Below are 15,150 nucleotides of genomic sequence, written 5' to 3'. Positions count from 1 at the left end.
TCTGTCTTCTCGTTTAAAAGGAATCAATAGTTCTGTCTCTCTCCCTAAGCTTCAAAGAATCAGTCTGCACTGATGCAATAATACATGAAGGTTGGAGGAACCATCTGTGCGTTATTGAGTTATTGTTTGAGAGCCTGTCTGAGAGTTTAAAATAAGGAACTGTGTATAAATTTACGTGGGTGTACAGCGCTAGTGCGCCCTGAGGCTTATTGCCTCTTAAGAATAGACTACCATCAGTCCTTTTTTCCTTGTGGAATTTTCTTTTTATCGCTGGACTGCCACGTAATTTTCACGCTGTCGGCTCCCATGAGGCTTTGCGGCTGTTGTTCGACACTGCTGGCCATAATGAAAAATTGTGGCATCTGCTTTCTCTGATATGACCTGTTTATCCTCACTTTAGATGGTAGTGGCCTAAAATCCACTATCCTAAATCAATGGCTCCTGGCGGAGAAAGCATCCCAAATGATAAACTCAATCCTAAATACACTCTTCTCTCACCCCAATATAGAGAAGAAGAGTGAGGAAAAGGGCAGGGGTGCAAAAAATCAAAATCAATAGGTTTTTCATCACTGCTTTGATTCACGGGTCTTTTCTGATTATTTTTCCACTGGATCCGTGGACAAAGGAAAATTGTATTTTTTAGTCCATTCTTCTTCAAACCAAATTACCAGCCAGCCCATGTGAATGGAAATAATAATCAAGGGGCGTCCCACAATGTTATGATTCATCTCTTTGTATTCTCTTCACCTCTAGCGCCGCAGGTAGGATTGATTGGCCAGATCAATGGCGCTAGACCTAATTGGACAGAAGTAATAAATATTTAGCCTCTTTTTTTGGATGGGGGAGGGTGTGCAACAGAGCATTTCCATTATTGTTGTTTTTCTAGCGAAAGCAGGCAGGCAGATTGCTTGATTAGATAAGGTGGACTGAAGGTCAGAGAAATCTATACCCAGCCAGGTTTTTGTTTGCCGACAACTCCCAAGGCAGCACTAATTTACTTTAACTCAGTTTTCAATAAAGGCAAACAGTTGCTGGATGGGAGAACATAGAGGCAGATTCTTCTGTCTGCCTTGTTCTCTTAAGCAGTTGCAGACAAACAAATTTCACAAAAACATCACCGGTAGAGGAGAGCAGGGGGATTTGAACCTGTGGGGAAGTTGAGCCCCCCCTTGTTTCTCGGCAACCATAGACAAAATTGGTCATGTGACCACACATTTTTGAAGAGTCATCCATTTTACTCACTCTGTGATGGAGAGAGGCCCGTGGAATAAGTGATAAGCACACTTAGGATCACAAAACTGTTTATTGCCATTCAAAGTGATAATTTTTTTTTTTTTTGGAAAGCCATATTTTGAAAACAGTTTATTTTAGATCCAAATAGATTTTTCCTAGGGATGCACCACATCCTTAAATATATGTTCATATTTTAGTTGGAGACCTTACTGCCATGTCATGCTTTAAAGACAGCTCGAGTAAAAACTGACTCAACTCACCGCGCTCTCCCCTACACCTGTTGTATATACATGCATATGAGCATAGTCACAGGTACATACTGTACATAGTAAGTCCACATACCTAACAATAAAATAGATTGTTTGCTAGTGGCCTCCAGAACTATCCATGTGGCCATAACAAAAACAAATCCTTTGGGTGTTTTCTGATCTTCCATCTCTTTCGTAATCATAAAGGTACCTTGTTAAACAAAAAGAGAAACCTTATGGTCGTGGTTTGAAGAATAAAATGTCGATTGTAGGTGTGAGACCAAGCCCTCAGCCTGTCAAAGTCATTGATGAACCTCCACACAAGAGATTTTACGGTGGTGCAACATCACGCTACTTTGCTTGTGCTTCTGAGTGAGGATAGTAATTCCTCACTTAGCCACAAGGGGTCATTTGTTAGGAACCACAGGTCATTTAAGCAGTTCGTTTTAAAGGGACTAAATGTACATTTTTCAATGAAATTAATCAAATTTTCATTGCTTTATTGTCAATGGGCTCAAAACTCACTTAGAAATGAAGCACACGCCTGTTTTCTCTGTTGTTTGCATCAGCCACTATTCTGCTTTTAATGTGAGTTCTCCGGGTTGGATTCAGCGCTGTGCGCGCTCCCGAGCCTCTCTCGTACTACAGCAACAACACGGCAGCTAACAACATGCAGTCCACTAACACCAGAAAAACAACCGGCTCACAGCAAAACACAGGCTCCATGTAAGGATACAAAACAACAATAAAGGTTTATGTGCAGAAGCCCATCAGACCAAACAGGTTCAGATGATGTCGAGTAAGAACAAAGTGAGCATTAGTAAAGCTGGAGATACACAGAGAAAGTCACGTTAGCTCGCAGGCCAACGCCGAGCAGTTGCTAATGTTATCTGGTTCAAAGTCACCAACTAACGCGACCCATGTTACTATCCTGTGTACCACTGTTGATTTAGCCTACAAGAAAGGATGTAACGGCAAAAAGCAAATGTGGAGCGGTTTGTTTACTAACGTTAGCCTATAGTGATGCAGCCAGGAGCAGCCAGCTAACGCTACAGTAACGTTAGCTCCGACCTGCCGCTGTTTGCTTTGTAACGTTCAGTTTATGTTTATTGTGGTTTTACCAATACTCAGGTACACAGCTTCTCCACCTCTCAGTCGCTGTAACTAACATGACCCACATAACGTAAAACACTGCAACAAAATGGTCACAACAACCCAGAGGAAGGAAGAGCCATCCACTATCACTAGTTACAGTAAAGTTACTTACTGCGGTCTAACTGTTATAAAGTGTGACACAATCTCGTTATAATATCCATTCCAGCTCACTAACCGTTTCATTATCATCCAATGCATTTAGCTGTACTGACATTGCTGAGCCTCCGGTGACAGATTCACAGATAGTAAAGATAGTTACTGAAAAGCAGCAGGCGAGCTAACGATGTAGCCTGTTGGCTAAATGCAGTAAATGTACCGTGATCATGTAACGAGCATTGATTAGTTCAACCTGCAGTTGATAAAACTATTACTGTAACGTTGCACTGGGAGTTTACCTGAGTTTCCAGCTCTGTCTGTTCTCCCCTGTCTCTCTATAGCCACTACGTTACTCTGCTTTTTTTCGGGAGTATTGAGCCAATATGCGGCTGGCTGTGCTGAATGAAAGGTATGGCGCCGGTGTTGAGCTGCCTCTGAGACGGGAACGTTGAAGTAACAGAGCCTGAACAAGTCTGGAGAAAAGCCACAGCCTGCATGCTGGTGTTTTCTGCGTTTATTGTGGTATTTCTGTATGAACGTGGTTGTGGTATGGATTATGATCGCTCATGAGTTCAAGCAAGCACGCTTACGAGCACACACCTGGTTGCAATCTTAGAACTGCACCGCTATTGGCCGCTGGAAACTACATAATGCCCCTTTAAGCATTTGAACTGTTGTTTTGCTAGCAAGGAAAGACTTGCATATATAAGCTGATTAAAATACAATCCTGGGCGGGGTATACTACTGGTATATTACATTACATACATCAGTGCTGACCATTTTGCAAGGCACACCAAGACTTTTATTTTGGCAGACAGGCAGACACTGGTTGGAGTTCATTTTAGTCAGCTATGAAAAATCAACTTAAAACTTGGTTGAACCAGATATTTGAGAACTATGAGCAACTCACTTCTTTTATTTATGAGTCAAAGGTATGGTGTGGTCACCTGTTACAAGCTCTTTTGATTTCCTGTTGACGTCTTCAAAAATCCACTGTAAAAAAGAGCATCTCAAAATGTATAGATGTTGTCTGAATGTAGAGAGCTCATTCTTTTAAAGACAACCAAGGAAGAATGCCCTCCAGACGTGTCTTCTTGGTTTTGATAAACATCTTTTCTCTCTTTCTTTTTCACTCCATCTCATTCCCCTAATAGTGTGTGTTGCATTGCAGTATTCTCTGGATTTTGCCTCAGCCAGAGCAGCAGGTGTTTGCTAGGAGAACAGTGACACATGGATGTGCCCTGTCAGACTGCTCATTAGAGACTCTTCACCTCCTTTGTCTCCTCATTTAGAGGAGAGACGAGCACACACACACACACACACACACACACAAACAAACACATGCATGCACGTATACAAGTGCACAAATCAGCAGGTAGCCACTGTCAGCTGGAAAAATCAAAGCAGGCAAAGTCAACGCCAGCTCATTGGATGGATTAAGAAACGAGAGAGCCGAAAGTATTTCCAAGTGCCACTAGAGTGAAGAAGTTGTTTCTTTTTTCTCTCTCAAGGATTGCACCTGTCCTTGTGACATTCACGCCAGTACACTGGTTGGGTTGGTAAATGGAATGTGTTGATAATAAAGACAAAGTAAAAAGTGACAAGTGTGACTGTGACAGTGGCATCGCGAGTACAGCAAACTCTCTGGGGAAGACAAAGCATATGGTAGATGCTCTGCATGAGAGGGGTGTTAATTGATGTAAATTAGTTCACTGTGAGTACACAAGTAAGATATGCAGAGAGGATGCGTGTGGCATGTTTAATTCATGGTACACCCAAAATGAGATATCAGTTAATATTAGATTTGTGTGAGTTTTTGAGCCATGTATTACAGCATCACATCTATCTGCCGGAGCCTGTACTGATTTTTAAAGATTAAACCAAAGATTAAATGTTGTGTTGATGCACCATTACATCAAATGGAATGCCCATATACTGCATTATTTCATACATATTTAAGTGGAATTCTGCGTGACTTGCAGGTACACAAGTTTCATATTTCTGGAAGCCTTTAAGAATTTAACATAAAGTTGTAGGGGTTCACTGACCTGTGGGGCCAATGTTGTTATATATATGTATATATTATATATGAGAGAGAGAGAGAGAGAGAGACCACAATGACTGACATTTATCTCATTATAAAAACACAGGTTATTTGAAGTATCTGACTGGAAAAATTTTTTTTGATATGTTGTAAATCAAAGCCCAGCCAGAACAGAATTAGCTGAAATTCTTAACTTGAGAGCCACTTCAAATTATTTTTAAACTACAACAAAGTTGGAAGAAAATTCATGCATGAGTCATGCAACATCTAAGTAGCTGAATGAAAATGTCCTTGAACAATTTGAGTAATTTAATTATTTGTTATTCACTACAGAGTAATAGAATTGCACACTAAAGTAGCACAGGAAAGTTAAGAAAATCATACACAGCATTACTATAACAAGGTACTCTAATTTGACCATTGCATTTCCTGAAGTTGCTGCACTGTTAATAAACACAGGAAAGGGAAAAAAAAGGAAAATGCCAACCGTCTTCTTATCTCTGCCATCCACAATTCCATCTTCACTCCTCTGTACCCTATTCTCTTTCTCCATCTTCTCTTTCCACAAGGTTGAGGAACTTCCAAAAGACAAATGGAAGAATGGCCTCGATGTATGCACTAGACGCCTAGATATTCCGACTTTCAGTTAAAAGTATGGGTTAACTCTAAACTTAAAAGTGGCTCTTAAAAGTCCCATAATGCAACTTTGACTTATAATTACAACTGGGCATGTTAACGCGTTATTAGCGCATTAATTAATTAATTATAACGCATTAATTATTTTATCGCACGCTAACGCAGTAATTTATATTATTATTAATTTAAAAGTCTGTTGCTCACTGGCTCTGAGTACACATACAGTCAAACCATGGGTCACAGGAGGGGTGGGATGTTGATCAGCCTGCAAATCAGCCACCCAAACAAGCAGCGGAGGGAGGCTTCGGCAGACTGCAGCATGTGGGAGAAGTAGAAACAAAAGCAAGACAAGCGATCAAATGCTGTGGCGAAGTGGATAGCTACACACTGCATGCTGGTTAGTATTGGGGAAGATGTCCGTCTTAGGAACGTTCTTAAAATCACAGCGTAATCGCTTGGCCCCGCGGGGTTGCTCTTTGCTCGGGTGATCATAAGGGAGACAAGCGCTCCACGAGTAAATGGCAGGCGCTCTGTGGAGAGTAAGCATGGCAACGGCTTCTGCGCACTACACAGCTGTAGCCTATTTAACTTGAGTTAAAATTATACATAACTTTACCTGATAGGCCTTCATCTAGTTTTGCAGGGATGCTCTGCCATGTGAATTCCTTCCTGTTGATGTCCTATTTAGTAAACAGTAATAGATTCTGGAAACTCACAAACAGCGAGGATCAGTCTCTCTTCCAAGGATTTTGCTGTTTTGAAGTTCAACTTCGGCAGCGTGTGCGTGAGGCAAGCACTTCAGTTCACTCTAACTGGGACACTTGCTACTGAACATAGACTGTTTCTGCTGCTCCCTGATAAAAGAAAAATGTTTCTGCTGATACCTCCTTAGAAAACAGATTTATATATGTTAACCTGTTGATCAGAAGGTGCCTGTTATGATGATCGTGGACTCCAACTTGTTTTAACAAGATAGATAAAAGGTAACGCCCTGGCAGTGTCAAATAGCTTTGGTTTAATATTTGATTTGAGTACATTAATGTTTAAGTTGAGATTTACAAGAAATATTTTATCGCTACTGTGTAAATACTGCTGGTAAAAAGCACCTTATTTGTTTAAAGTGTCTGCAAACCAACATCTATGTCGGCCGTTGGAGAGCCCCTTTCAGCTACACCAATTTTTTCAGTGTTTGTCCCCGCTGTCGATCACTATCTCTTTTTGACTGTAATCCTTCCTCTGAACGTGAGGTTCTTTTTTATCTGGAGCATCACAAACCTTTCTCGGACGTGTGTGTTTTTCTGCCATAATCCTAGTTGCTGTACTGAGACTACTGTGTCGCTATGGTTGCTCCAGAGCTATAGCTTAGAGAAAGAGTTACGTCATCTCATTTCAATTCAAGTTGCTTTACTGGTACTGCACGTTGCCAAAGATTATTAACACTACAACCAACTAGATAATCATAATAAACAATTCTCACTAATAAACTTTCTCTACAATGGGCCTTTTTTTTCTACAGCAATGGCAAATCATGGAGTTTGCTACATGGTTCTGCTTCCCCCTTCAGCGCTGGCAAACCCATCATTGCTTGTTGACGAAAAACGCATCATTACCTGTGCGCCAGCACAGGAGATTACCTGGCAGTGACGGGCTTGATCAGCATTGTGTGATCTCGCTTGGCGAGGGCTTGAATGTAACGTTCATTTATATGTAAAAGCCCACACTCCAGCTTTAACATGCACTCAGCTTCGATTACCATCAACCATTCTCTCTTCTTCCAACATGGCTCCACACTCACCTATCACAACATGGCTCCCCTCCCTCTCTGTTTGTCGGCCATTTTAGAATTTCTTTCTGCTCTTCCTCCACAGCTGTCTCTCACTCAGTTTCTGCGAGGCTCCTGTGCTGCACTGTTAATAAACACAGGAATGAAAATGCCAACTTTCTTCTTCTCTCCGCCATCCACAATTCACACGTTTCTCCCTGCCTCTGTACCCTGTTGTCTTTCTTCATCTTTTCTTCTTTTTTCCCTCCTCCTCCGGCACACAACCTCTTTATAGCCCTCCTTGCCATGCTGCGATAATTAGTCAGTGCTAAAATAATACAGCCTCGAGAAAACAACAAGAGCTGAGCAGAGGGCTTAGCTCCGCTGGGAGGGAAGGAGAAGGTGGAGGAGGAGGGAGGGAGGAAGCGAGAGAGAGGGAAGGGAGTTGTGTGTGTCAGCCAATTTTAAATGGCTACCAGTGGATAGTTAGATAATGAAAGTGTCGGCTAGCTGAGTGCGGATGTGTGTGAGTGCTCTTGCAAGAAGACTGCATGTCTCCATTCTTTATCAGCCTGCCGTTTCCGTGTGTATGACTAAGACTGTGTGTGGCCCTGTTGCTGTGGATTTTGTTTGAAGGCCTGTTGGTCCTGCAGTCATCACAACCTCTGCTCTCCATCCTCTCTGACCGGAGCAAACATAGAGAGAGATTTGTAGGGCATGTGTGTGTGTGCTCATGAGTGGGTGTATGGGCTTTCATACAGTGGGTACAGAATGAAAACCTACACTGTGCACTTCTCCGTCCATATATGATTGTTCGTATGTGTCTAGTTCTGCAGTTAAAATGTGTTTAATTTTAAAATGTGTAAAATTAGTTATTATATTGATTAGACAATCAACAGAACATTTATAACAATTATGATAATCAATCAAAAGTGAGGATTTGCTACTTTTCTTTCTTTTTTTTGTCTTGGTAAATTGAAAATCTTTGGGTTTCAGACTGTTTGCTGGAAACAGTAAAGAAGCTGTTTGAAGACATCCCCCTTTTCACGGTTTTCTGACATTTCATAGACCTAAGCAGGGGTGCACGTGACCAGGGAACTAAATATGTGGAGAAAAACACAATTTGAATTAATCTTATCCATCTGGAAACGATCCTTGCCAGTTCTGATGCTAATGGCATTCCAAATAAATTCAACTGGGCACCTTTTGTTACTTGTTTCCCCAGTGTGATTACCAAAATAATAAAACGTGTATTGATTCAGATATATGTAAGACTTGCTGGTTTGATTAGGTGTTATGAATATATATGCAACTGTGTGTGCATTTAAGTGTGTAGCTTTATACAACTAGTATAGTATAGTTAGTATCTGCACATCCAGGATGTGTTTATACGTACAGGTATGTGTATTTATGACAGACAGCCCATAGGGTTGAGAGCAGTTCACTGTGCTTTCATTACTCTATGCAAATCACTGCCAGCGCCCGTCATTTCTCCTTCACCACCGGGCTGATTGGAGCCAAACCAAGTCCTTACTCCTCTGTTACAGTTCAAACATGAAATCGCTCAGTGTACGAGGCGGGTAGATTTTTTAGGCTGGACTCCAAAATACTGTTGAGGCAAAGTTCCTTTGACAGGGAGATCTGAGGAATTTCTTTTGTTGACGCTGAGTAATGGTGGTTATACTGACAGCACAGCCAACACAAAGTTTTGTCAGTTCGCCCTAGTTTGAATGCAACACAACTGAGGGCAACTGAAACTGCAGTGGCTCGGCAGATTAACATTTCAAAGTGGTGTGACAGTCAGCTGCTAGTGTTAGTGCGAAAGTTTAACACATTTGTATTAACTACTCAGAAAGATTTGCTGCATAATTGTTTTTAAAAAAGAGTATTCAGGCCACTGATTGTCAAAGGTTTCACTGATATGCTTTAGACTTCTTGTTGGTAGTCAGTATGGGACTTTTCACTCATGTTCACAGCACAAAATTATTTATTTTCATGCGCTCATTCAATGTAAAATGGAAGCTTTATTTGAGATTGAATTATAACCTGCAGATTATTTAAAATAAATAAATAAACTGTAGTTTCTGACAAAATATAAATAGAAAACAGTTAACTTCACTTTACATAATGTCAGCCTTCCACTTCTTTGCAGTCAAGTTTTTACCAATTTTATTTCTGTTGTTGGACTGAACATATTCTGCATTTGTAGAAAAGAACATACCTAACTTCTTTCTTTCCAGCTTTTAAAGTGTTATTATTATTATTATTATTATTATTATGTCATAACTCAATCGTAATGCCCTTTTCCATCATCTTTATGTGTTTTGCAGCTGGGACAACTTACATCTTCGGGCGAGGCGGAGCCCTCATCACATATACCTGGCCACCCAATGACCGGCCGAGCACACGGGCAGACCGGCTGGCAGTGGGCTTCAGCACGCAGCTGAAGGAGGCTGTTCTGGTCAGGGTAGAGAGTGCCAAGGGACTGGGAGATTACCTGGAACTGCACATAGTAAGATTCCGCCTCGGGGATATTGAGGGGGGATGAAATGATGGAATGGGAAAGTACCTTAAGCCACATTCAGTCAGATGAATCACTGGGGAATCCTCAGAAAGTAAAAGTGTTATTAAGAAGTACCTGGACAAGGAAGGTGAAAAAGCTAAAAAAAAAAAAAAAAAAAAGAAGAAGTTGGTCCAGGGTTACACCAAGGAACCTGGAGGTGGCTGAAAAAATTAATGGAGAGAGCCGAAGTAGGCAACAGAAAGGAAGGCAGGAATAAACTAGAAACTAGAAGTAGTAAGAGGGAGGCTGAAGGAAAGAGAAATGTAGAGGAAGAGGAAAACAACCTTCTGGACCCTTTGAGCAGTTGGCACCATGTATGGCAGCCTCTGCCATCAGTGTGTGACATGTAGTGTAAAGAGTGGTCAGAAGACTTGAGTAGAGTTCCTAGATCTCAGGAATCAACTTAGTTGGTACAATGGGATGGGATTGATGGCCAAAACTATGAATATAAGACCTCAGTTGTAGTGAACAGGTATAATCAATTCAGTAAAAAAAAAATTAAATAATTAAATTAAATTTAAAAAAATATATATATATATATATCTTGTATCCCCTGGCAAACTAGTTATTAGCCTCATCATTCTTTCACATGTAAGCCTTAAAGGTCTTTTAAATCCCCTCTAATGATAAAATTAAATGGCAATTAAAGAACAGCAGGCATTTAAAAATGCGTTTACACAACCTGTAATTGTTACATTGACCCCTGTGCTTCGTCTACCCGATATTAGATTCAAAGGTAATTTTCATTTTAGATGGGATTTTTCTGTTAATTGCCAACCAAGACCACACCTGGTGACTCTGATCCACTCATCATGTTGCTGCAGTCACACAATTAAACACTGCATGTAGCCAGATTCACAACTGCAGTGTTTTACTGTACCAGCTGGTGGGAAAGATGTTGCAATGTCCTGTAGTTCTTTTACACCCTCTTAAAGTACACAGTGATGACACTAGCACTGTTATCTGCACTAATCTTCACTCAGCCATCTGCACAAGTGTGTGCGTGTGTGTGTGTGTGTGTGTGTGTGTGTGTGATCACACCACTCCAACATCCCGGTGACCCCAATTTGTTTGGGCTGTCCGTGCCTGGAAGCAACAGGAACATAGTTGACCCTGGGTCACTTCTCATCGAGTAAACTGAGAGGGGCAGAGGGACAGATGATGGGAAAGGGAGAGGGAAAGGTGTACGAGTAGGTGCAGATTGCTTCAGATTCCCATCTCTGAGATTTCTGTAGCTGCTCAAATACAATGGAAACAAATGGAATTTCTTTGCAGTGCTTACAGCATTGAAGACGGAAATTAAAAAAAAAAAATTAACATCCCTTTCCAGAAACACTGTCCTAATAACTGAACAGAATCCACAGACCTCAGTGTTACTGGATCTACTTTCAATCGTAAGTAATAGTTACCATTAAAACCGTTAACTGTGTGTTCTGTGGATTATGCTGAATAATGAGAGACTGATTCTGGTAAGAGGTATTGCTGTTGAATTTTAAATGTAATTTCAATGCTGGGAGCACCACACCGAAATTCTCTTTTCCTTGGTGGGTGAGATAATATCTTTTTTGTGGAATTTTGGTGAACTGATCCTTTAACTTAGATTGCGTAGCTCTTCTCTCGACTGCATATTTGCTATCTAACTTCTGTCTTTCATTTACTCCCTCATTCCCTCATGTCTGGTCCATTCATTCTCCTTTTCTCTCCCGTTCACACACACCAGTGCCTCTAACACACCAACCCGGCTCATCTGCTCCCCTTGCAATTACATTTCATTTGCTGCCGTTCCTCCCGAGTCGCTCCCCAAAATGACTCCGTTCAGCCCGTGGTGGGTGTTTGGCTCCTGTTAATTATGCCCGTCTCTCTTTGAGGGGAGAAATACAGGCAAATTAGACCTGAGAGCCATGGCCCCATATCATTCCACCTGATGAGGGTCTCACTGACCCAATCAAACTACAAAATAGCTCCATGTTCAGACAGTGATGGTGGCCTTGAGGGCCAATACCTGGGGCATTATTCGTTAGCTTTGGCTAGTGGTTAAAATATAGCATTTCACTTTTCATTCCAGGTTAACTTGTTCCACGGACTATAATAGGATTTCCAAGGTTGAAATCCTGACTTTGTATTTTAAAGTAGATGTGCACAATTCAAAGAAAATGTATTGTTTTGTTGAGATTGTCTGTATTTCTGCATGAAGCAATTAATTCATTTTGAATCAAAGGCCTTTCTAAGCCTGTATCATTGAGTCAGTGGCCCACAGACTCTGATCATAACTGTTTCCTGTCATTACAGCATATGCACCCCCTCTATTCATTTCTATCCATTTACCTGACAGAGGGCAGTACATGACTCACTTCATGTACATCTTCTTGACATGCTGTCCTCGGGCCCTGGGCTAGGAAATATAAAGTTGAGGGTTGTGGGACAAGGTGCTTATATTGAATCTGCTGGCTGGGGCTGCTTTAAAAAGCACATATCAGATCCTCACTAGCCATTGTTTCCTGCACTTCCCTAATTATTTACTGTGGGTGTGTCTGATAGTACTGCAAACTTTCTAGTTGACATTTTGAGACTTATAGATGAAAAGGCCTTGGGCAATTCATTATTTGGAAAATGTCATAAGAATGAATCATCACTGAGCAGACCAAACATGACTGTGCATATTGCTGTTGCGGTGCAGTATTGCTCATATGTCTGTAAAGATTCTCTGTCATCCAGGTCAGGGAATATCAAGCAGTAGTAAACCAAAAACTGCTGGACTTGCTGTCTGGTCCAGCGGACTTCATCACTTCTACTGATTGGTAGGGAGTCCCTCTGTATTTAATCAGCCAGATAAGTTAAATACCACAGAACTCCCCAAGAGTCAGTAGAACTAATTAAGCCTCTTGGAAGAATGGTGAAACATTTTCAAGAATATACAGTTAGGCTAGCTGCCTTTTACTCACTATGCTCAGATGAACATGTTGGTTTTTGTGGTAGGCAGTCACTTGTTTTTTTACCAGACTTGACCATTCCTAGGTCATACACATGTGAACATAATATATTTAGAATATTCACCACAGATTTCTGTCCCTAAGGTTAAGACTACATCTCCACTCTCAGGCAAATGTAAATGTTTTGTTGAACTCAGGGAGAATCAGCAAAACAGAAATGTACATTTCAATTGTTACAGATACATTTCTTAAAGAAAAATCTTTGTCTGCAGTGAGCATTTCTGTTTTCTTCAAATTAGTCGACCGGATGTTCCCCAGTGCCCACAATGTCTTTTACAGGACGTTAGTTTGACAGAAGTAAAAATGGTCATTCTGGAGGGCAGGACATAATTTTTGCCAATCTTCATGACATTTCCACCATCAGGGCCCGGGGTGTGAGATTCAGGGAATAAAGGGTACAGACAGATATGGAAGCAGGCTGATAACTAAATCTCCCATCTGTGGCTGCTGGAAAACGTAGATGTCCTTGCAAGACCTTGAAACCCAGTCATGAAAAGAAACAGGTTATAATTTTTTATTTTTTTTCAAAGTTTATTTGAAGCCAGTAGCAGTTTTTAAAATCAGTTTCTGGACTTTTCTGTCAGACTAACTCATTTCTATCATTGTCAACAACCAAAAAAGAATGCCATTTGTATCAATTAAAAATTTCAAAAAGTCAGATTTTACTTTACTTTATGAGACAACATACAGTAATGTTGTAAATTCATGGACCAAACTATGATACTCCCCTCGCTTAGTTTATTTCTTGTACCCGGTTTTGATGTCTGTGTCTAGCTTGCAGTCTGTGCTGAAAAACAGCGATACTAAGACGCTTCCTTTGGCCTAGTGGCCGGGCGACCTGGGGAGTGAATGATGAGATGGAGGGCCTGTAGTGAAAAAGCCTGTGAATCAGATAAATAAAACTTTATTTTCTGGTTGTTTCACAGCGGTTAAGTTCTAAAGCACAAAAAACACACTCACACACCGCCGCAAAACCCTGCAGCTAATCGCGACAATGCCAGCATTCTGACGATAGCTACTTGATAGCAGAGTCAATCGAGTCGCTCTGCCCTATGGATGTTATGTAAATGTTATGTGTTCCCTTTTCCAATCCCATAAAGGTATAACTCTCAGTATTATGACATCTTCTGTTTTTTGATTATATCATTATTTCAGGGGTAGTGTATTCTGAGACTAAGATCTAACTACAGAATCATTTTATATTGCACCACTATTTCTTTATTTAAGATATCAGGGTTAGGGTATTCTGACTAATAATTATTTTCTTTTTTATATTGTTGACAATCAGCCACTGTCTCCACGGCATGCCCAACAGCAAGGTTGCACAGATTTATGGGCGTGGAAACAGACCAAGCTTGTGGGTCGTGCGCATGCGCAGAACAGCTAAGTAGCACATCTCGATAGGTAGCATAAATCGACAGAACACCGGGTTTGTTGTGAATATAGGCCTAGCCTTACCAGACGGATTGTGAAAGCTGCAGTTGTGCAGCCTCGCCTGCTGTGTGTTCCTATTCTGTCTCATAACTGCAAACAAAAGTACAACATTCGTTTGTTTTGTGCTGATTTGATAGTCTCAGCCTGACTTCATCAATTTTCAAACTGGGCATGCGAGAAGAAGCTTTCATTTCAGTCTGGCGGATGCCTCCACTTTCTCCAGCTTCATAGTTTTCTGTCCCCGCTCAGGTGACTACCTCCCCCTCTCCTATGTGTGTGGTAAACAAAGGCAATGAAGTAAACAAATTTGGGAGACTCGCATTTTGCTTCCCTCATCCAAAATGGGTTCTTGACTAAAATATGGAGGAAATAACTTGTCTAGAGGGGCCTCACAAAACTATCTTAGAAATGAATATTCCTTGCTTAAGACTATTAAAATGACTCTTTTATGTAGCTGTTTTCACTCAAAGCACTAAAGGCACTAAAAAGGAGCAGCAAATTGGGGTTATTTGTTATGCACAGAGAGGCGAGTCATTAATGAAGAAAGGAGCAAATATCAGAGCCATTCTTTTCATGAGGTACTCATAAACTCTCCAAATGGCCTGACAGATGGCTCTTAGCAGTTGTAGCAGTTTAGATGCACCTTTTAAAACTAGGACTTGCACAATCTTTTTTAATCTATTTTTTTTTTTAGAGGTGTCTATTTGTATTTATTGCCGTTCTCACAGGCACCGCTCACTTTTGACAGTCATTACATTTACAGCTGGCAAGTTGTCGCGCTAACTGCTCTGTGGGAAGTGTCTCATCTGCAGTTATGGGCTGGTGCACAGCACACAGCGGGCCTCCCCGAGTACCTCCATCACTGGCTGTCCGGTCCCAGCTCATAGCATTAAATAAGGCCTGCCTCTGATTACCCGTTAGGGAGCCATCCTTCAACACAACTGTCTACTTTGAGCATAGGCTGGGAGGGGTGGGGGGGGTGGGGGGGG

At 41.2% G+C, this 15,150-nt stretch overlaps 1 protein-coding gene across 1 annotated transcript in view; it reads left to right on the top strand.

Annotated features, from left to right (window-relative positions):
• nrxn2b (neurexin 2b) overlaps window positions 1-15,150 on the top strand; it is a 578,222-nt gene that overhangs the window by 495,931 nt on the left and 67,141 nt on the right. Inside the window, exon 17 of the mRNA XM_046065329.1 lies at window positions 9,505-9,686. Within this exon, the coding sequence (XP_045921285.1) occupies window positions 9,505-9,686 (182 nt within the window). The remainder of the gene's footprint in view (window positions 1-9,504; window positions 9,687-15,150) is intronic.

This window comes from Micropterus dolomieu, linkage group LG12 (genome assembly GCF_021292245.1).
Source record: "Micropterus dolomieu isolate WLL.071019.BEF.003 ecotype Adirondacks linkage group LG12, ASM2129224v1, whole genome shotgun sequence".
Taxonomy (NCBI): domain Eukaryota; kingdom Metazoa; phylum Chordata; class Actinopteri; order Centrarchiformes; family Centrarchidae; genus Micropterus; species Micropterus dolomieu.
The sequence above is the reverse complement of the archived record's forward strand: the minus strand, read 5'-3'. Positions and strand labels throughout refer to the sequence as shown.